We start from the raw sequence: 22,956 nt of genomic DNA, 5'->3' as shown, positions 1-22,956 counted from the left end.
TCTGGTAAGGGATGTCCAAGTTCCAACATCAAAAATTTTCACAGTACTTTACAGAATGGTTCAAGAGCTTTTTTCTAAAAAGCACATTGTTTTGGGCCTTTGTTCCTTGTAAGTAGTGATTAATTTCTAAGTAGTAGATAGCTATACTTTTTAAGTACAGGTGATATATCATAAGTCACATTAGGGCCTCTAAAATCATAGTCTTAGGCTCTAAAACAGTGGCCTGATGTTCCTGGGCTGGCAGAGCAGGAACTGGACACCTCCCCCCAATCCCCCAGGGCCTGTATTTTGACAGGATTGATAGTCCAGGGGTGGTCTTCTGGCAGGAGCAAAGGCCCAGTTGATCTGGTCCAGTCTATTACCTTCAGTAACATGGCATGACTGACTTTGAATGCCACTTTACTGAAAGTGCCAGAGTGAGCAGGAGCAATTGGGCCTTGTTCCTGCCCCTCAGAACTATTGATTCTTTACTTTAAAAAGTAGCCTTGGGCAGGGGGGGGGTTTCCTGCTATTATCAGCTGCTTTTGGGCTGTAGGAATAATGACACATGCATTAATTTCAAGAAGCATGCAATTTCTTTGCTGTAACTGAAGTGGAACATACCACATTGGTAAGGCATTTCAAGGGGCACAAAGTTTCTGTTGCACAAGTGGATAAATGCTGCCACCAGGCTGCAGGTTGCTTTCAGCTGATTAGATCCACATGTGTCATGTAAGCACATGTTGTAGAAGGGTGCAGAATCCACCTAAAGCAAGATAAAGTTTTGTTTGTATGTTAGCATAACCAAATTAAGGCAAAGCACTACCGTTTTATAAATTCACAATTACAAGAAGAGGGCAACTGCTGCGTTAATACAGTGTTGACAAGTAACATAGAGGGGCAACTATAACCTTGCCCCATAGATTTGTGGAGAATCTTTTCACTACTTGCAGTAGTTAATATAAAGGCTTCCACAACAATCTTTTCATAAAGCTCCAACAATTTGTATAACATATGTTATTGGTAGTGGTTTAGTCTGTAGGAGTGGTCCTGTGGATGAAATTTATGTGTGTGTATTTATGCTTGCTTTGCCATACTTACTATAACCCACCTTGCTAAAGGGGGGCTATAACTAAATAAACTCTAAATGTGCATTGCCAGAACTTTTGGCTATGGGACCTTGTACCAAATATGGATGTGGTGATACCTACACATACAATATGAGATGGTATTGTTGGAAAGTATAACCCCCAGCAAAAATGAAGTCCTTCATATTGTTCTGGTCTGTCTCTCCTCCTTTTCCTTATTTAGCATTTAATGACTGAGACTGGCCAGCAGGTGCCTTGATAATGTGGTTCAGTAGAGTTCGAGGGAGAAGAGGCCCAGTTTCTCTGTCGTACAGCGAAAGATTAGAGAAACTGAGCCTCTTCTCCCTCAAACAGAGGAGATTGAGAGGAGACATGATCAAAACATTCAAGGTACTGAAGGGGATAGACTTAGTAGATAAGGACAGGTTGTTCACCCTCTCCAAGGTAGGGAGAACAAGAGGGCACTCTCTGAAGTTGAAAGGGAATAGATTCCGTGCAAACGTAAGGAAGTTCTTCACCCAGAGAGTCGTAGAAAGCTGGAACGCTATTCCAGAGGCTGTTATAGGGGAAAACACCCTCCAAGGATTCAAGACAAAGTTAGACAAGTTTCTGCTGAACAAGAACGTGCGCTGGTAGGGCTAGTCTCAGTTAGGGTGCTGGTCTTAGACTAGAGGGCCGCTGCGTGAGCGGACTGCTGGGCACGATGGACCACTGGTCTGACCCATCAGTGGCAATTCTTATGTTCCATAGAGCAGCCTTAGGATAAAAAGAATACTTTAATGTCCTAGAAATATTGAACTTACAACTCTGAAGCAGTTTCGAAGTGGAGAATGAGCTTCCTGGAACAGAGTTTTACAGATTTTTGTATGAACGGCAGCAGAACAAATCTTTGATTTCACCCGGGTGGAGCTGCACTGGCTGTTCACCTGCATAAAACAAACAGTACCTTCTTAAAGCATGTTATCACATAAAGCTACAGGAAGGGGCTTTACATTTGGGAATTAACAATTTGAAATGAATGGAAGAAATTTGTCTGAATTCTGCATTACCAAGATCTGGGAGAACTGGAGTTCATTTCAAAAAATACCCTTCTCAAATGTCATTTCAATTTTCTTAGTCCAAGTTCTGAACTTAAATCCTTTTTAGTTACTATCAAAGGGGCTGAGCCTCAGATCCCCCGTGTGTTGTATGTGTTTTACAATCACACTAGAAAGGGAATCAACCTCAATGGCTCATGCTCCCCTCCTGCCCTGTTGTTAATCAAAAATACTTAAAGTTCTTAAAACAGGGACTTAACTTTTGGATCCCAGGCAGGGTTTGTTGAAAATAGGCAGTGAAAGTCGTTGTTACTCAATCTTTCCTGCTGTCTCTGCTAATCCCTTCGCCAACGTTAAGTTAGCTGTCCGTTTCGCCCTCAGGCTGCGTCAGGGCTGTGGACTAGTGTAATGTTGCAGCTCTATGATTCACAAGCTCACCACGGCAGCAGGAAAGATTGAGTAACAACGACTTTCACTGCCTATTTTCAACAAACCCTGCCCGGGATCTAAAAGTTAAGTCCCTGTTTTAAGAACTATAAGTATTTTTTATTAACAACAGGGCAGGAGGGGAGCATATGCCAGTGAGGTTAATTCCCTTTCAGAATAATTTTGTAATAGAATTACAGTTACTATACAGTAATCGTATGGAAAAAAAAATATTTCTCCCACACCTAATCTATATATATAAAATTGGAGGTATGTATGTGTGTGTGTATGTATGTGTGTGTGTATGTATGTGTGTGTGTATGTGCCGCGATCACGCAAAAACGGCTTGACCGATTTGAACGAAACTTGGTATGCAGATCCCTCACTACCTGGGGTGATATGTTCTGGGGGTCTCGCGGGCCACCTGAACACATGGGCGGAGCTACAAACAGAAAATCACATTTCACCCATTTATGTCAATGGAAAAAATGTAAAAAGATGCCATTCTCACAGTAATTCAAAAACGGCTTGACCGATTTGAACGAAACTTGGTATGCAGATCCCTCACTACCTGGGGTGATATGTTCTGGGGGTCTTGCGGCCCACCTGCACACGTTGGCCGAGCTACAAGCAGAAAATCGGATTTCACCCATTCATATCAATGGAAAAAATGTAAAAAGATGCCATTCTCACAGTAATTCAAAAACGGCTTGACCGATTTGAACGAAACTTGGTATGCAGATCCCTCACTACCTGGGGTGATATGTTCTTGGGGTCTCGCAGCCCACCTGCACACGTGGGCGGAGCTACAAACAGAAAATCAGATTTCACCCATTCATGTCAATGGAAAAAATGTAAAAAGCTGCCAACGCAAAAACGGCTTGCCCGATTTGAACGAAACTTGGTATGCAGATCCCTCACTACCTGGGGTGATATGTTCTGGGGGTCTCGCGGCCCACCTGCACACGTGGGCGAAGCTACAAACAGAAAATCAGATTTCACCCATTCATGTCAATGGAAAAAATGTAAAAAGCTGCCAACGCAAAAACGGCTTGCCCGATTTGAACGAAACTTGGTATGCAGATCCCTCACTACCTGGGGTGATATGTTCTGGGGGTCTCGCGGCCCACCTGCACACATGGGCGGAGCTACAAACAGAAAATCAGATTTCACCCATTCATGTCAATGGAAAAAATGTAAAAAGCAGCCAACACAAAAACGGCTTGCCCGATTTGAACGAAACTTGGTATGCAGATCCCTCACTACCTGGGGTGATATGTTCTGGGGGTCTCGCGGCCCACCTGCACATGTGGGCGGAGCTACAAACTGAAAATCAGATTTCACCCATTCATGTCAATGGAAAAAATGTAAAAAGCTGCCAACGCAAAAACGGCTTGCCCGATTTGAACGAAACTTGGTATGCAGATCCCTCACTACCTGGGGTGATATGTTCTGGGGGTCTCGCGGCCCACCTGCAGACGTTGGTGGAGCTACAAACAGAAAATCAGATTTCACCCATTCATGTCAATGGAAAAATTGTAAAAAGCTGCCAACGCAAAAACAGCTTGCCCGATTTGAACGAAACTTGCAACACATCTTCCTTTTCAGTTTAAGAGATTGCAAATTCCAGTGAGACTTGCATTCTCTATCACAATCAACAAATCACAGGGACAGACTATTACATACTGTGGAGTGGATTTAAGATCCCCCTGTTTTTCCCATGGACAACTCTATGTTGCTTCCTCAAGGATGGGTTCACCCAAGAATTTATATGTTCTTGCTCCTGGAGGTGAAACTAAAAATGTTGTTTATAATCAAGTTTTGTGTTAGTTGTATTGTATTCATTTTGTCAAATATTTCACATTATAATTTGAATATTGTACTTTTTATAAAGCTGTAAAAAAATAATTTCATTCACCACTATAAAGTATCTTTATTTGAATCCATTTACAGTGTTTTTGCTATACTTAAATACCCGTGCAACGCCGGGGCATCAGCTAGTATAGTATAATTGTACAAGAGCTTTCATGTAAGCTATCTTCTAAAAAGCACACAGGTACATATGCTGCCTTTTGAAAATAGATGTAACTTATACACCTGTGTGTTTAGCCCATTTAAGAGCTCTGTTCTAAAAAGACCTTCTACATGTTTTAAGTACCTGCCAGTTCTGAGTGAAGTCCTGGGCACTGTCTGTGTACAAGTGGTCTGGAAGCATAAATTCATTTCTTGCTTCATTATCATTGGTTCCAAAAAGGCCAGCTGAGATGCCTAGAAGTAAAAGGAGGGTTAGTATAGCAGCAAAGTACAATTATAGTGCCATCAAACTCCAGTCATGTGAGAAATAATCATCACTGTGAACGTATTGATAACCAGTAGGAAAGAGAGAAAACAATGACGTGCTAAGCTGGACCAAAAGAGTCCAATAACTTCATGTAATAATAGACAGCTCATTTTAAAAAATTGGGACAGATTAAACTACAGTTTTTGGTGGGAATCCTTGTCTCAAACTTATAAATTTGAACGTATGAGTGCAATACAATTGAGACATTATAAGAAATTCAAGGAGGTTTGGGACCCATTGACAAAATTTTGTAAAGATTGATTATTAGTTTTAGCCCTTTGATTATACATGTCCAGGATGGGTGGGGGTTGGAAGGGATATGTATTTATTATATCATTTGATGGAATTAAGTGCTGTTTGTACAATGTTTGATAATATGTTGCACTTGATGTTAGTTTTTAAAATGAATAAAGAAATTAAAAAAAAAAAAAGCTGGATCAAAATGAAAATGAGAACTGAAAAAGACTAGCAATTTAATGTGCACTAATTTAAAAAAAAAAAAAAAAAGAGAGCAAACCACAGCAAGACTCTTTAGTTCAGCACCAGCAGTGATGCAATAGAAACGGATCCAAGATGGGTCAAGAAATTGATTCAAGTTGTTTTTTTTTTTTGTTTTTTTTGAGAGAATGGTTTGCAATAGCTTCCCTCCCCCCTTTTTTTCACGAAACCTTCCCATCATGCACAGCTTCTGTTTGTTGTTTAAATTGAGAACAGTGAGTGTCCATGCTGCTATGAGTTCTGTTTATTATCAAATTTTGAATGATTTTTTTTTCTTTCTTGTTTAGAGGCCATTGATATTGAATATCACTAGGTATTAGTAGGTTCTGTAACTTTGGATTTCACATATAATGGTCATAAAGGGACACTAAGCACTGGTAAGACCCTCTGTCTTTTAAATGTACCTTTCTCCCCCATATTTGTGGTTTCAGTACTCGCGATTTTGCTTATTCGCGATTTTTCTCACGCTGACTCCTTCCCCAAATTACATCATCCATGAGTGCAGGGGGAGTGCGAGGCAGAGAAAGAGCACAAGGGAAAGGGCTGGAATACCAAGTGCGTGAGGACTGAGAGCTGAACTGGAGGACAGGGAACGGGCAGGGAGCCTTCCACTTACCCGGTTCTCACGGGAAGAGCTGGACGCTGTGGCGGCTGCTGCTGCTCTAAAAGCCAGGCATGTTGCGGGCGGAGCAGACCTGGAGCTCGGCGCTGCTGCTTTGTTGTCCATCTCAGTTTGCCATAAATAAGAGTGGGGGGGAGGGGAGCTGAGGTAGGAGTGCATGCCACCGCCTGAAAGGATGGGTGGGCGAGACTGAGCCTGGCACACAAGCTTGGAGCTTGATCCTACGCCAGAGCCCTAGACTTTTTTGGCACGGTCGGTTGTTGGGGAAGTCTGACTCTGGCTCTGTGGAGGTTCTCGCTCGGTATGCACAAGGAAGATGTGTTGGAAGTTATTCACGGTTTCATCATTTTCCCGAGGGTTTTTAATAGAAAACCGCAAATAACTTATGAAAAGGTTATATGCAGTTTTCTGTATTTGCGGGTCTACTCTGCACCTAAGCCCCGCGAATACGGGGGGAGAAGTGTATAGTCTTAAGTTTTATACATAGAGGATATTAAAATTAGTAAAGAATAGTTTGAAGCATGCTTCTTAGAGGCAGATTGTATTAAGGTTGTGGGTTCGAACCCATCACTGCTCTTGTGACCCTGGACAAGTCACTTAATCCTCTTTTGCCCCAGGTACATTAGGTAGATTGTGAGCCTGTCTGGATATAGGGAAAAATGCTTGAGTACCTAAGAACATAAGAAGTTGCCTCCACTGGGTCAGACCGAGGTCCATCTCGCCCAGCGGTCCGCTCCCGCGGCGGCCCATCAGGTCTGCGACCTGTGAAGTGGTTTCTGACCACTTCTATAACCTACCTCAAGTTCTATCTGTACCCCTCTATCCCTTTATCCTCTAGGAACCTATCCAAACCCTTCTTGAACCCCTGTACAGAGTTCTGGCCTATCACTTCCTCCGGAAGTGCGTTCCATGTGTCCACCACCCTCTGTGTAAAAAATAATTTTCTAGCATTTGTTCTAAACCTGTCCCCTTTCAATTTCTCCGAGTGACCCCTAGTGTTTGTGGCTCCCCACAGTTTGAAGAATCTGTCCTTATTCACTCTCTCTATGCCCTTAAGGATTTTGAAGGTTTCTATCATGTCCCCTCTAAGTCTCCTCTTCTCCATGGAGAACAGCCCCAGCATTTTTAACCTGTCAGCGTATGGAAAATTTTCCATACCTTTTATCAGCTTGGTCGCCCTCCTCTGCACTCCCTCGAGTACCGCCATGTCCTTCTTGAGGTACGGCAACCAGTATTGAACACAGTACTCCAGGTGCGGGCGCACCATTGCGCGATACAGCGGCATGATGACTTCCTTCGTCCATGTTGTGATACCCTTTTTGATGATGCCCAGCATTCTGTTTGCTTTCTTTGAGGCTGTCACACATTGCGCCGATGGTTTCAGTGATGAGTCGACCATCACCCCTAGGTCCCTTTCCAGGTTACTCACCCCTAGCAGTGTTCCCCCCATTTTGTAGTTGAACATCGGGTTCTTTTTCCCTACATGCATGACCTTGCATTTCTCTACGTTAAAACTCATTTGCCACTTTTTTGCCCAGTCTTCCAGTCTCGTTAGGTCCCTTTGTAGGTCTTCACAGTCTTCCGTGTTTCTAACCCTGCTGCAGAGTTTGGTGTCATCAGCAAATTTGATAACCTCACATTTTGTCCCCGTCTCCAGATCGTTAATAAATATATTGAATAGTAGAGGCCCCAGCACCGACCCCTGCGGAACTCCGCTCGTGACCCATTGCCAATCTGAGTATTGGCCCTTGACTTCAACCCTCTGTTTCCTGCTCGCTAGCCAGTGTTTGATCCATCGGTAGATATCCCCTTGCACCCCGAGGTTCCACAGTTTTTTAAGTAGCCACTTAGATAACCTCCATTGATAGGCCGTATGGGACTGATTCTATAAAGGGCGCCTAAAATTAAGGGTAATTTGCCAATTAAGTTAGGCACCTAACATCCTCAATAATTGGTTAAAAAAATTAATTGTGCGCTAGGCGCCTATCTTTTATAAGACTCGAATGTGTGCCTAACACCTAAGTGGGTGCTTCTATGGTCGGAGTATGAGTTAGGTGCCACCAAAAACGTAGGTGCCTAAAATATAGGCCTTTAAAATCCTCACCTATGTTTTTACATAGGCACCGCTAGCCATGATTCTGTAAATGGCACCTAAGCATGATTGATACTTGGCTGGCACTTTTGTTTTAGGCACAGTTCATAGAATCAGTCCCTATATAAACTTGGAACATAGTCTTGTGTTTAAGCTATATATATATATATATATATATATATATATATATATATATGCCGGTGCCAGGTGGGGGTAAGCAGTGTGTTCGGATGGGAGCTGGGGGATGCCAGATCATGGCAGCGGGGGGGAGGATGCCGAATCGCGGCGGGGGGGGGGAGGGTGCCGGACCGCAGAGGGTTCTCGGGGGGGGGGGGGATAGAGCAGCGCCGCTGGCCTCGGGAGGTGGTGGTGGGTGAGAACATATCAAGCGAGTTTCCCTTAGTTCCTATGGGGAAACTCGCTTTGATATATGAGTATTTTGGTTTACAAGCATAATACACAGTGGAACCTTGGTTTACGAGCATAATTCGTTCCAGACGCATGCTCGTAAACCAAAATACTCATATATCAAAGCGCGTTTCCCCATAGGAACTATGGGAAACTTGCTTGATACGTTCCCACCCCCCCGAGGCCAGTGGTGCTGCTCTAACCCCCCCCCCCCCCCCCCCCCCCCGGAACGGGCATTGCTCCACCTGCTCATGAAGACCTTCCCCGCTGCAATCTGGCATCCCCCAGCACCCACCCGAACACACTGCTTACCCCCACCTGGCACTGGCACCAACGCACAGGACATGCCGGTGCCCGAAGATCTGCATCTTCTTGTTTACTGGGCCTTGAACATCTGCGCATGCTCAAGACCTTCGAGTTCACGCTCTCTCTGAGATGCAAAGAATAATAACTGTGACTCTCTTTTGGGCATTTGTTTCTTGAGTTAGCACAGCTATGAAATGTACATTGAAGTTCCAAACACTCTTCAAAATCACAGGTCTTTGGAACGACCTCACCTCCCCGCTGCGGAACCTGAGCTCCCTTCAGTTATTCCGCAAACAACTGAAAACCCGGCTTTTCAGCAAATTGTAGCTCTATCCTTCCCCCCTTTCTCTCCCCCCTTCTACACATAAGTTCATGTAATCCTTTTTCTTCTTCTCTACCCACTATTTTAAGTTCTTGTAAACCGTGTCGAGCTCCATACTCATGGAGATGATGCGGTATATAAACTTAAGGTTTAGATTAGATTAGATTAGAAATAATGGTTCTGGCTCAGCTTTTCATTATTACTAATAGGGAACATCTGGTTTGATCATTTATGGGGGCTGTGCAGTTGTTAGTGAAAAGTTCTCTATGCTTGGGGAGTACATAGAAATAATCATTATCTCTGGGTTAGTTGTCTAATAGATAGTCACTTAGTTCCATACACTGACCTAAAACTATGTATTATGAAATGGAGAGAGAATTGATAATAAGATAAACAAACCATGAAGCCATCCATCCAAGGTGAAACTGCAGACGGTGAACTGAAGGTCACATATCAGAGTGACTCCATCCACACTGGAAACTTCAATTTTATTCAGGTCTTTCTTTATACTGACCCCATTCCTGGCAAATGGTAGGTCAAAGCTCTGACAATCCTCTTCTACCTGTGGAAAGAGCATGCAGAGAATATGGGTTCATCATGACATGCTCGAAGTAGCCACTTACTCTGAAACAAAAACTTACTAAGAACAGCAGACGTCCCTGAAATATACTAAGCTGCAAACTGTGCTAACATATTTCACTGGATCCCACATGGGAAAAGCATTCAGCATGAAGGGAACCTACACATGCGTATCTTCTAATGTGGTACATATTAGAGAATGACACGGTGACGGTTTACCCGCGGCCACCGCATTTAAGCCGCGGGTCACCGCCGAAAACGGGGAAGAAAACTAGCAGTCGCTGCGGTGACGGGGACAAGGCCATTCACCGACCGCGGAAACGGTGAACAGGTTTGTCCCCGCGGGCCAATGTACCCCCTTCTAGGAACCGCTATTTACCTGTGTTTCACCGTGCTCCTCATTTGTCAGATCAACCCTTCCTGCCAATCGCAGCAGAAGGGTACCCAACCCCTCCTGCCGGTCCTCCCAATGGCCTCCCCTAAGATCGCCGGCAGGAGGGTACCCAACCCCTCCTGCTGGACCCCCCCCCAACGAACCCTCCCACCCCGGAACCCCCTTAGTCTTACTTTCCAAGTTGGACCGGACAGCTCCTCGCTCGTCTGGCCAGCAGGCCTGCCTCCGTCCAAATGAGGCGGGCCCGCCCCTCCCCTCCCCTGCCTCCCAATGGCCTCCCCTAAGATCGCCGGCAGGAGGGTACCCAACCCCTCCTGCTGGACCCCCCCCCCAACGAACCCTCCCACCCCGGAACCCCCTTAGTCTTACTTTTCAAGTTGGACCGGACAGCTCCTCGCTCATCTGGCCAGCAGGCCTGCCTCCGTCCAAATGAGGCGGGCCCGCCCCTCCCCTCCCCTGCCTAACCCACAGGATCCTAGGGCCTGATTGGCCCAAGCACCTAAGGCCCCTCCTATAGCGGGAGTGGCTTTAGGTGCCTAGACCAATCAGGCCCTAGGATCCTGTGGGTTGGGCAGGGTAGGGGCGGGCCCGCCTCATTTGGACGGAGGCAGGCCTGCTGGCCAGACGAGCGAGGAGCTGTCCGGTCCAACTTGAAAAGTAAGACTAAGGGGGTTCCGGGGTGGGAGGGTTCGTTGGGGGGGGGTCCAGCAGGAGGGGTTGGGTACCCTCTTGCCGGCGATCTTAGGGGAGGCCATTGGGAGGCAGGGGAGGGGAGGGGCGGGCCCGCCTCATTTGGACGGAGGCAGGCCTGCTGGCCAGACGAGCGAGGAGCTGTCCGGTCCAACTTGAAAAGTAAGACTAAGGGGGTTCCGGGGTGGGAGGGTTCGTTGGGGGGGGGGTCCAGCAGGAGGGGTTGGGTACCCTCCTGCCGGCGATCTTAGGGGAGGCCATTGGGAGGACCGGCAGGAGGGGTTGGGTACCCTTCTGCTGCGATTGTCGGGAGGGCCGTTGGGGGGGTCTACATGAGGGGTTGGGTGCCCTCCTGCCGTGATCGCTGGGGGGAGGGGAGACTTGCAGCCGTAGCCGCGGTCACTATGCTAATCACGGCAGCATTTAAAGTACATGTCGTGTTTGTTTTTGCATTGCTAGCCCCAGGGGTGGTGGAAGATTAGTGATTGAAAAACTGTATGAAAAATAACTATTTTAAATTTAGTGATCAAAATGTGTCAGTTTTGAGAATTTTTATTAATTAATTTTTTCTCTGCGTGTTTTGTTTTTGTATAGTTATTAACTAATATTTAACAAAGTTTTAAAGAATGTTTCCTTTATACGTAAATAAAGAAAAGTGAATGGGATTGCAGTGGCGGTGACGGGGCGGTGAATGGGGTGGCAGTGGCGGTGACGGGGCGGTGAAGAGGATGGTGAGACGGGGACGGGGCGGTGACGGGGTTGGTGAGACGGGGACGGGGCGGTGACGGGGATGGTGAGACGGGGACGGGGCGGTGACGGGGACCAATTTTTTCACCGTGTCATTCTCTAGTACATATCATTCGATGCAAAATGAAGGGTGCTACAATGGAGAAACAAGTCAGATGCTAAAGACTAGGATTAATCTACACCGATAGTGTATTAAACGTTGCAATACCAACCAAGATGTTACCTCTGCAGGACAACACTTCAGAAAACTAGAACACTGTATCAATGATTTTATGGTAAGAATACTGAAAGGAAGCTTTAAGACAATCCAGGAATGTAAGATCATTGCAATCAAAATGATAAAATATTCTGACACCCACCACACAGGGCTTAATAAAGATCTTGGTTTTCTATTCCATCCATCCATATCTTCCTGTCTCTCACTCATCTCGCTATCCCTGTTTCCTCACCTTAACCGCCTCCTCCCTCTTCCTGTAAAACTGCCATTGGAATGCTTTTTATATTCTGATATTTATCAACCTTTGCTTATTTCTGTTCTGAAGAAGGGTGACCTTCTAGAGAATGACACGGGACAAATTTTATCCCATCTCCGCGGAAACTCGTTTTCCTGTCCCATCCCTGCGAGTTCTTTTCCTGTCCCTGCCCCAGTCCTGTAAGCTCCGTCCTCATTTGCACAAGCCTCAAACACCTTAAAATCATGTGTTTGAGGCTTGGGCATTTAAGGCAAGCTTACAGGAATGGGATGAGGACAGTGACAAAACTCGTGGGGATGGAGAAATTGAGTTCCGACAGGGACAAATTTGTCCCCATATCATTCTCTTACCTTCTGAAACTAATAAAAAAAATGCATTAAATTAGTCCAATAAAAAAGATATCAACTTATTTAAATTTGTTTTGTTTTATTTCTATATATTACCATATGCTTGAAGAAAAGCTGTCACATTTGTTGTAGTACCAATGCCATATCAACTATGATCTGTAGGAGATCAAGCATGAAGCCAAGTATTTAACACTAAATTTATCTTACTTAGGTTATTATCTGCCTGCTAAATGGTATTACTATTTATGGCTTAAAAAGCAGCAATCCATGTTCTCACATTACCATCTTACACTATATAAAGATAGAACTGAAGCAGGAAATTCACTTCTTTTCCTCTCTGCTAACTGGGGGGAGGGGGGGGGTGTCAAGGCAGGAGCACTGTGAAATATTACAGCTGGCAAGAGGGAAAGGAAGCAAGTGAAGAAAAAAAAAGTTAAAATCTGTGCTTTCCAGATTGTTATCCTTCAGGTCTTGACGAGCAAAACCTCTCTGCGAATGAGACGCCAGTAACAGAAGAAATTAAGTGGACAGCTGACCAACAAAAACTTGGAAACAATCTCCAGTCAGACTTTTTTGGACAATGCTGTGATTGAAGCATAAATTACTCGACATGAGTTGTGTTTTGGCCAACAGGAGTCAAATGTTCTGATGTATCAGTACATAAAAAGTGATTATATTGAAGCTTTTGTGATACAAAAGGCAACATCAAAACATTTGACTCCTGCTGCAGGCCTGTTGGCTGAAACACAACTCATGCTTTAATGCTTTAATCACAGCGTTGTCCAATAAAATCTGATGTGATTTTTTTCAAGTTTTTGTTGGTCAGCTGTCTACTCCGTTTCTTCTATTGCTGGTATCTTTAAATTTAGTTCTGCCCATCGTGTGTTGCATTTGATAGAAAATACTTTTCAATCAGCTGTGAATCTGACTGCCTTCTTCCAGATACAGCGAGTCTTGTCTTTATTTTGTAAGTCTGTTGCAGGAATTCATTTTCAAAGAAAATTGGGGACTGTTTATACTGTAAATATTAGTCTGAACATTCCCACAGTCCCTGATTTAGCCCTTGGCAAGTTCTAATTATTATGATTTATTAATCATCTTTGGAAAAGATTCATCCCTGGCAGTATATTTGATGCACCCTGTGCTCATTCAGTTTGCTCAGACTCATTTTTCATTGCTGCAACACTCCCTGCATCAATTCTTTAGGACTAGATTGAGGACAACTAAATTTTGGGGGTTAACTACCAGAACTTGTTAAGGTATGCCTTGGGAGAGCCTACTGATACTTGAGGGCAGCGGCAATGGCCCACAAGGATCCATTCTCTGTTAGGGGGATGTATTTTCCACTAGTTAAAATGTGTTTTGAACCTAGGTACCTTGCTTTAAAGTCCACTGTGCTACTAAGGTTACAAGACACCCTCTGATGTTCAAGGATTGTTTATTTCAGATCCCTGTCCCCGACTCTCCTGCGTCTAGTAATCATCTGTCCCTGATTTTAGTAATAGGGACAGAGGTGCCGTAATTTAATTTCACCTTGTCCCGCCTGCCTTCCCTCATGTGATCCTGCGTTTCCCTCTCTTGCCACCACCCACCACTTGTGTCAGCACTTCCCACCTCTCTTTGCACTACAGCCTCCTTCCCTCATTAGGAAGTACAGTGGCATGATACAGATGCTCTTCTCAACCACACTGAACATCTCCATCAGGTCTTGCCCCCACGGCAACAGGAAGTGTAAGTCAGAGGGGGCATGAACCAACAGTGATGCATAGTGTGGTTGAGGAGAGCTGCCACATCTCTGCACTGTACTTCCTAATGTTGCCTTGGAGGGAAAGAGCCAGAAGCTGCAAAGAGAGGTTTGAGGAACCATGAATGGGTGGGAGGTGAGGGGGGTAGAAGAAATGAAGAGAATTAGATGCACCTTTCCCTCTCCTGAACTTGCAAGTGCTGGACTGGGTGTAGCAGTGGAGAGAAAAAGGAGATGGCTTGGCTGGAAGGGAATGGAAGAAAGAGAAGTTGAGATAACTGAACTGAAAGGAGAGGAGAGAGAGGTGAAGATTATCATGGTGGAAAACTGCCAGGGGCGTGGAAGGAAAGGAGCAGGGTTGGGATGGGATAAATACCTTTATGCAGGTCTCACGATATTTAGCTAGTACCCATATAAGTATCTTATGACTGGGTGAATATTGGCTGGGACTCACATATGTCCTGGTGATTGCATCCTATTTGGTCAGGCCTGGATATTTAATACAGGTGCCCAGCAACTTGGTTTTTGTGAAACAAATGCTTTTTACAATTAGCTCCAAAATGAATAAACAATTTTTTGTAATGTTGAGCAAGTATCCAATTAAAGTAGCAGCATGTCACAGCTGGAACTGAATTAGAAATTATCTTCTCACAAATGATTTTTGAAATACCGTACTTCCAAAGCTTCATTTGTTTTCAGAAATATTTTTCAAATATATGCATTTCTTTGGCCCTTGGGATACATTCCTGCCTTTCTCAAGAGAGGTTATTATGGTGTCTGTTTACTAAAGAATGTAAAGTGCTACCGTTAATGTGGGTTGACGACATGTAATAACTACTATGCCTCTGTATTAATTGTTGAGGAAGAGGAAGATTCTTTACTGTGAAGTAATTGAAAGATGGATAATGCAAATATACCCCACTTGTTATCAAGCTGCGCTGCTGAGCAGGCTGAGCTAAATGCCGAGCTGCCCATTTTATTCCTATGGGTGTCTCGGCATTTAAAGCTCTCCTCCCCCCCCCCCTATACTCAATCCACCAAACTCAATGTGCTATTCTTTTCCTTTATTAAGCTCTTGTAAATCGTGCCGAGCTCTATATTCATAGAGAGGATGCGGTATATAAACTTAAGGTTTAGTTTAGTTGCTTAGCAGTGCGGCTTGATAAAAGGTGGGATAGTTAACTATACCTCTTTTGGTGGTATTACCTGTGTTAAGTGAACAGTTATTGCATTGTAACTGCTTCCATGTTACCTGTGGAGCACATTCCTCTGCCTGCTTCTGTGTCAGGCAGTTAATGCAAAAATGAATACACATTAATAACCGCTAAGGCACCACCTTAGCTGTTAGCATGCACTAACTGCTTCACTAACAGATAGCATGGAATAGAAAATAGATCTTTTATATGTAATAATTAGAGATTTACCTTCCCCCCTGGGTAGAGATCAATGGATGTCTGGTTCATTCTTACATAGAGGGATCTCATGCCATGACTTTCCTGGTTCAGGACTATAGAAAAGCTATTATAGGCAAAATCATGGGCCAGAAGGAGGCTGCATTTTGAAGTTCCACTGTAGACCTTTCCATCAAAGGTTACAAAATGCTTGTTTCCAATCAGCAGAGCTTGGTCTGAAACATAACATTGACATGATCAGGTCTTGCATCTCACAAGGCTCTTGCAGCTTCCAAGGGTATTAAACAGGAAAATGGATGCACATACGTAACTGGGGGACCTTCTGCTGTTGGGGAGTGAGATATGGATTGGAATCAGTAGAGGGAGTGGTAGGAGAGAGGGAAGATCAGTTGCAGGCCGGTACCCAGAAGCTATGTGGGTGCTAGCCAATATTCAGTGCTGGACAAAGCTAAATGGATAAAGTTAGGATTGCTTTTTTAAATGGTCCTATCTGCCTTCTTAGCTATATGCGCACTGCCATTGAATAATGCTGGTATCCAAATACATGCGGCTTGTCCCCGACTCCACCCCTGGATCACCTTTTTTCTTGTTGGCTTTCACATATGCTGCAGTACTGTCCCATTAAATGCCACTGAATATTGGCAATTAGTCCAAGGTAAGTGGGCAGGTGCCTCGCTAGCCTGCGTAAATCACTTTGAATATTGGGCTCTTAACAAATATACATGGTCCAAGCTACCCCCTCAAAGCTCAGGATGATTATGGCTTACAGATTGCAAAAATAAGACTATGAGCAATCTCCTAAAGACCTGAGCACATGGATAGATGCAGAGCCAGTCGGGTTTTCAAGATATCCCTAATGAATATGCATGAGAGAGCTTTGCATACCTGTCACTTCCATTATACGCAAATCGCTTTCATGCATATTCTTTAGGGATATCTTGAAAACCCGACTGGCTGGGTGTCCCCCAGTACAGGGTGGGGAACCACTAGTTTAGAGAATTCAGCCATCTAGTAGTAATACTGCAATATTACCACTAGGCTTCAGGTAGCATCATTTTAGAAGAGGAAAATGGCAGGGCAGGAGCAAGTGTGTCATAAGAATAGCCTTACTGGGTCAGACCAATAATCAAGCCCAGTAGCCCATTCTCACAGTGGCCAATTCAGGTCACTAGTACCTAGCAAAAACTCAAATAGTAGCAACATTCCCAAAGACACATGCATAAATTGGGCTCCCAATTGAAGGGGTGGAGGGGTGAGGCCGGAATTTTTTTTATTATAGTGGTAGGAGTATGTGTGTGTGTTGTGGAGAGGGAGGTTCTTCAGCCATTTATGCCCTGCCTCAGGGAAGGGGGTATTGTTGCATGCTAGACCACCAAGTCTGGAGGGTGGGGAATCAGGAGAACCCTTTTGCAATTATTTATGTCTTAGAGGGGAATGGGTTGTGGTGGCTGCTGTTATTCTTTTGTGGATGGCTTGGCCAATTCCCTGGCTCTGATTGGTACACTCTTACTTGAAAAGTAAAGCCACAGTGAATGGACATTTGAGAAGCTGTAAGGACCAGATAAAAACTTGGTAGGTAGAATAATTAGTTTTTAAAAAATCTAAATATTTTGAAGAAAGGACACCATAAGAAGAGGTAGACTTACAACGCAATGATGATTCTTGGATACAGCTTATGAGATAACTTACATTCAAAAGGACTCTCCATCATTCTTCGCTTGAATAGATAGTATTCTGCCATTGGGTTGATGCTGTATAAGTTTCTGAAAGGTTTCATCAGCTTTTCTTCAATAAGGTAGTTGCTAATGTCTGCCAAGTCCCTAGGCTGGTGTCCCCTGTCCAGCATGGGGAGGTTCAGTATCACTGAACAGTTGCTGCAGGGGTTAAATACCAAAATATCTCTAAATAAATTATGCAACTGAACTCAACCTCTTTCAGAACTACGCTTTAACATATTTTCACTGTTCTAAGAATATAATGTCCGTTAAGCAGCTTCTGATGTCACGGGACGTGAAAACTGTGTTACACAGAAATTATGCCATTAAAGCTTTTATTTAAAACAGAAGAACAAAGAAATCCAAAAATATCCACTTAACTCCCTCAAGGAAAAACACTGTTAATAGCACAAATCATGAAATGAAATCTTTATCATGGAAGTCATACCTATAACAGCCTTTTAATTATAGGCAGCTTTTACTGGAAAAAGGAACAAAATCTTCAGACGAAGCATCTGTGAAGACCCTCAGTGTGACAGTGCCAAGAAATATGTTCTTTAGAGGCCAACCAAATTTTGGGTTAAGTTTTGGATCTGGCACAGAAACCGACCTGAAATTCATATTCATCCTTTTTTTCCAGTCTCAGCCAAAAATGCTAGTACATTTTTGAGTGGAACCAAAACTTTATGCTGGATCGCTTAGCTGTTCCTTTCCTGTGACCAGAAGAAGCCTTTCTCCCTCTCTCTCCCCTACCAAATAGAAGCAGAGTCCTTCCAGACCCACCCATAGGCCCCACTCCGAGGCCTACTGTGCATTAGCTGGTGGTTTAGTGGCTGGTTGGGGCAGGAGTAATCCCCAGCCATTCCTGCCTGTGCTGGCTCCAGTCTCAAAAGAGCTGCCATTAGCACCAGTGGCAGCCTTTTCAGAAGTGGAGAAGGCATGGTCAGGAGTGACTGGGAGACCGTCCCTGCCCCGACTAGCCACTAGGTCACCAGGGTATATATGGTAAGCCTAGGAAGGTGACTCATTTGTTTTGGGAGTGAGTAGGAGCTGTTCTTGTTCAGGGGCTAGGGCAACCAAACAGCCAGATTTGGGTTTGGGGTTTAAATCAAAACTGGGAAAAATAATGGTTTTGGTCACTCAAATATTCTTCTCTCTGTCTTTAGGAAAACCTTTCTGCTCCCGTTCATGCTGATTCATTTGGAAGAGCAGAGAGCTATCATCAGATAATCAGAGCGATTTAACCACAAGGAAAAAGCAGCTCTGTACCTGGCAGAGTATCTGTACAGATCTGACAAAGGCCTCCAGATCAAGCTCATTGCTCTGGAAAGTTTAGTGTCTATCCATTTCATCAACTGGCGAGTTCCCTTAAAGAACAAGAGAAAGAAGGATAATATTATAGGGAAGTAAGCAGAACTGTCATCTGTGGGAATGAAAGGAACTTGGTGGAAAAGGATATTTCATCAAGGAATTCAAAAAGGTATGGGATAAACACAAGAGGATGAAATCAAAGTAATAGAGCATTTCCATGAAAAGTAAAATGATTTTCACATGTGAAACAAAGCATGGGGGGGAGGGGTAACATGTTTCAAGTTTATTAAATACTGCTCTGCTTGTTGGTAGACTTTTTGAGTGGGTTAACAATGTTATAAATTATAAAATCATATAGATTGAAAAAAGACATAGTTTCAGGTGATAGAAGAGAGAGTGAAAATAGTAGAAGGTTGAGAGGTTTAAAGATTGATTCCAGCAATGATCTGTCTCCTGTCCTCCACAAGGGACCAAAGGCAGGAAGAGCAGGGAATGAGCTCCAGAGAGAAGTATCTGCCACACTTAAAAATTGTGTTCTAATAGTGTCAGTAGTGTCTAAAAATGCAAAATAAGGGGATAACTATACAGTTTTATTTTGAGAATCTTAATGTTCTACTAGGGGCAGTGGCACAGCAAGGGTAGGAGGTGTCCAGGGTGGTGGCATGCCCCCCGCAGCCTCCCTTCACCTCTGTACCTCTTTAAATCTTTGCCAGCGCAAATAGCTTCTCTGGCCTGCCGCTCGCACCAGCATTGGCTTTTCCTCTGATGTCACTTCCTGGCCCCATGATCTGGAAGTGATTTCAGAAGAGAGCCAGGCCAGCTTGAGCAGCAAGAAAGAAAAGCTGGTGAAGATTTAAAGAGGTACGGGGTGGGAGGAAGGGAGGGTACGAGCATGGCCCATGAGGGGGCCCATGTCTTGTATAAAGTGGTCTATTTGGCCTTTATCTATCATTATTTACTTTGCAGTCAATATTCAAAGTGAAGAGCAATCTGGAGACATTCAGTGGTAGTCAGTCAGAAGTGCTATTGATTATCCCCTACCTAGGCAGTAACCAGCTAGTTTAAGAAACTTCTGAAAACTACATTATTTGTAGAAGCATTTCAATGAATGTTTGTTTGTTTTTTTTCTGGGTTATGAATGTTTCTGTACTGATACAGAAACAGTTCCGATACTGTTGTATAATATGTGCTGTATGGTTTTTATTTTATATGATTTGTCTTTTTCTAAAACTGCCTAGTTATAGGCAGTTAAGAAATCTTTTAAATAAATAAATACCGGTAAATAGTTTGGGGGCTGCGTGGAAACATAGGTAGTTAGCAGCAAGTTAACCAGGCAGCCGTCTGTATATTGGCTGGTGCCCAGTTAACTTCCAGCTTGGAAGCCAGATGTTCAGTGCTGGGAGCCATGCATGGCATGGCACGGCACCAGGGCAGGATTAACCAATAGGCCAAGTAGGCACGTGCCTAGGGCCCAAAATGGTCAGGGGGGCCTGATGAAGGAGGACATCAACATTGTTTTTTCCAAACAGCGATGGGCCCCTCCAGCATCGATCACCAACGCGACCCCCCCCCAATCAACGGAAAGTAAGACAAGCAAGCAACACAGGTAAGAAAGGCAACGGGAACTGTAATTTTGCAAGCGGTGCTGCTTGCCCAAAGCTTCCCTCTGACGCAGCTTCCTGTTTCCGCCTGAGCGCATGGTGGGGTGGGGCAGGGCAGGGGGGCCCAGTGTACTTGTGTGCCTAGGGGCCCTCGATGAATTAATCCTGCCCTGCATGGCACTGAATATCCAGGGTCAGATCAAATCACAGCTGGAAGCAGCTTGCAAACTGCTTATGGCGATGGGCTGAATGTCAACCCCTATGTTACTCTAAATTGACTGTTTGCTATTTGTTTGATAGTAGGTCTTTTCTTGTATTCAATATTTCTTCCACCTCTCAGCAGGAGATTTGGAATGCTATTCCACTAATAATAAGAGACTTAAATTTGTTTCAATCATTTTATAGAACGCCAAAAACATTACTATTCTCCAAGTATGTATCATCTCGTTCCTCTTAATTTTCTTATTGCCTTCCCTATGTCCTTCAGTTTGTATTTCCTTCTTTTTTATTTAATCATCAATATTATTTGTAGCTATTATTAGTTTATGATTGTTAACCAAGTTGAGCTCCATTTCCATGGAGATGACCCGGTCTATAAACTTAAGTTTTAGTTTGGTCTGTATAGTGAAGCAGAAAATTATTTAAAATATGTTCTAGTTCTAATAAAAGGGGCAGACCTAAAACCTAGCACTCCAGTGAAACAGTTTCCAAGGATTTCTCAAGTTATTACATTTCTACAATTAAAGAGACATTCAAGTTATTTATTGACCAGAACTGTGCCTGGGGAACACCACAGCAGACCAACCATATCTATGCTGATCTTCAAAGCCGTTACTATTCCACCGATGGGCTCCTTGAGCCACACGTCTTTTAAAATACTGGGGAGGAAAGCCTGTATTTTCTTCTGGTATTCAATCATTTTCTCTTGCCAAACCTCATCAAGGGACTTTAATGTCACATCATAATATGCATCCTTTAAAGCCGACAGGGGCTCTGAAATAGGAATAGAGTAATCTTAGGTAAGACATGACATGTAACAGTGATACTAGACAATCTTGAAATATACAGAAGTCTACTTGCAGAAACAACAGATGTGAGTGTTGACATCATTAGATCAGGCTTAGTTTTAAGGACTCCAAAGAAAGAAAGTGGGAGAAACCAACTAGCAAATTTGTCCAGTTTATTTTCTTGCTTTTTCTTCCATGCCAAAGCAGTAGTGTACTTGGCCGGGTGGGAACCCGGGGCAGAGCATCCCTCTCCTCCAGCTAGTGAGAAGGTATATGGATCAGTTGTGGGGTCTTGGGCTGCCTGTGCGCAGCCATCAGCTCTGCTGGTCCTCATCCCAGAACAGGAAGTTGACATCAGAGCGGGCAAGGGCCAGCAGAGTCAACGACCAAACCCAGGCAGATCGCAGACCCACAACCGTTCCAGCACCCCTGAGCTCCCTGTACCTGGGGTGGACCGCCACCCTGCCCTGTCCTTGGTACACCACTGCATCAAAGAGACTGTCCACCATACATGAAGAGGCAACTTTTATCGAATTTAGAGGCTTCTAAGGTTTTACTTACTGTGCAGTTCACTCTGGATTTGTTGTATGATGTCATGCAGTTTTTCAAAATACACAGGTAGTTCGTTCTTGACAGTGTGCCTGACACCACTCTGCCCCCATAGCTCAGCAACTGCTTTTGCTCCGTTCTGGAAGATTCCCAGCATTTCTTGAGAAGCCTTCAAAGGCCAATCAGCTGTTTCATATAGAAAATCAATCTGCTGCACCTGTATGACCCCAGAAATAGAGAGCACAAGATGTTAAGAATAAAACAACTTTTTCTCTTAAACTTAGGGGCACTTTTACTAAGGTACAGTGAAATCTGGGCATCATATATTCTAATGCACCATGGCATTAAAGCTGGGTGTTTTGGGGCTGGTTTTTTTTTTTTCGCAGGCCATATGCTAATCAGCGGCATAATAAAGGGGGGCGGCGGGTGAGGGAACCATCCGCACTGGGTGCCATGTTGGTGGGGGCCCGTCACCGCTCCTCCTCTCCACCCCCTCTGCCTCTTGCCCCCTTCCATTCCCCAGTACCTCTTGTTCACTCCGAGCAACAATTTCAACGTGTTCCTTTCGAGCGTATCAGCTCTGACGTCATTTCCGGGTACCGCACATAGGAAGTGATGTCAGAGGGAGAGCTGCTGGAGTCGCGAGGAGCACGTTGAAGTTGTTACTCATGGTGCTGGACAACTAGAGATACAGGGAAAAGGAAGGGGGCGAGTGAGCAGCAGGGGAGGAGCGGGGGGGGAGGCAGAGATGAGGGTGGGGGAGGGGACCTCTTACCCTCACTATACCATTGATGCTAATGTTCCTGTTAGCATGCAACACCTGCAAAAAAAAAAATAATGTGGGAGCATTTACCATCTCCTATTTAGGAGGCACTAAGGCCCCGATTTTATAAAAGACACCTACAGTTACGTGCCTAGATTGGCATGCTTAGCCGATCTAGGAACCTAATTTACCCCCTCCCCCTTTTACTAAGCCATGGTAGAGGTTTTTACCACAGCCCAGAGGCAGCGTAGTAAAAGAGGAGGTTAATTATTCAATTAGTCTTAATTGGCACAATTAATTGAAAAATGCCATTAAAAAGCAATTAAAAAAACTATTTAAAACTTTAATTAGCTGGTAGGCACCTAACTCTACCACTTTGAGATAGGCATCTACTCTGAGGCACCTACCCAAAAGTAGATGTGGTTAGGGGTGGATGCTGGGTGTTTTGTGTGCATGGTTTGACTTAGGCGCACACCCAAAGTTTCAATGCCTAATGGTGCCTAAG

The 22,956-nt window shown here is 44.2% G+C and overlaps 1 protein-coding gene across 4 annotated transcripts in view; it reads right to left on the bottom strand.

The window, feature by feature from the left end:
• The window catches only part of LOC117369188, a 293,723-nt gene that overhangs the window by 2,427 nt on the left and 268,340 nt on the right, over positions 1-22,956 (bottom strand). For all 4 annotated transcript variants that reach the window (XM_033963324.1, XM_033963325.1, XM_033963326.1 and 1 more), the window contains 9 exons: positions 21,701-21,905; positions 20,938-21,125; positions 18,490-18,587; positions 17,195-17,379; positions 15,518-15,720; positions 9,519-9,681; positions 4,689-4,798; positions 1,871-1,993; positions 604-745 (listed from right to left, as the gene is read on the bottom strand). In XM_033963324.1, coding sequence (XP_033819215.1) covers positions 604-745; positions 1,871-1,993; positions 4,689-4,798; positions 9,519-9,681; positions 15,518-15,720; positions 17,195-17,379; positions 18,490-18,587; positions 20,938-21,125; positions 21,701-21,905 — 1,417 coding nt within the window. The remainder of the gene's footprint in view (positions 1-603; positions 746-1,870; positions 1,994-4,688; positions 4,799-9,518; positions 9,682-15,517; positions 15,721-17,194; positions 17,380-18,489; positions 18,588-20,937; positions 21,126-21,700; positions 21,906-22,956) is intronic.

This window comes from Geotrypetes seraphini, chromosome 11 (assembly GCF_902459505.1).
Source record: "Geotrypetes seraphini chromosome 11, aGeoSer1.1, whole genome shotgun sequence".
Taxonomy (NCBI): Eukaryota; Metazoa; Chordata; class Amphibia; order Gymnophiona; family Dermophiidae; genus Geotrypetes; species Geotrypetes seraphini.
This window is presented reverse-complemented; position numbering and strand designations above follow the sequence as displayed.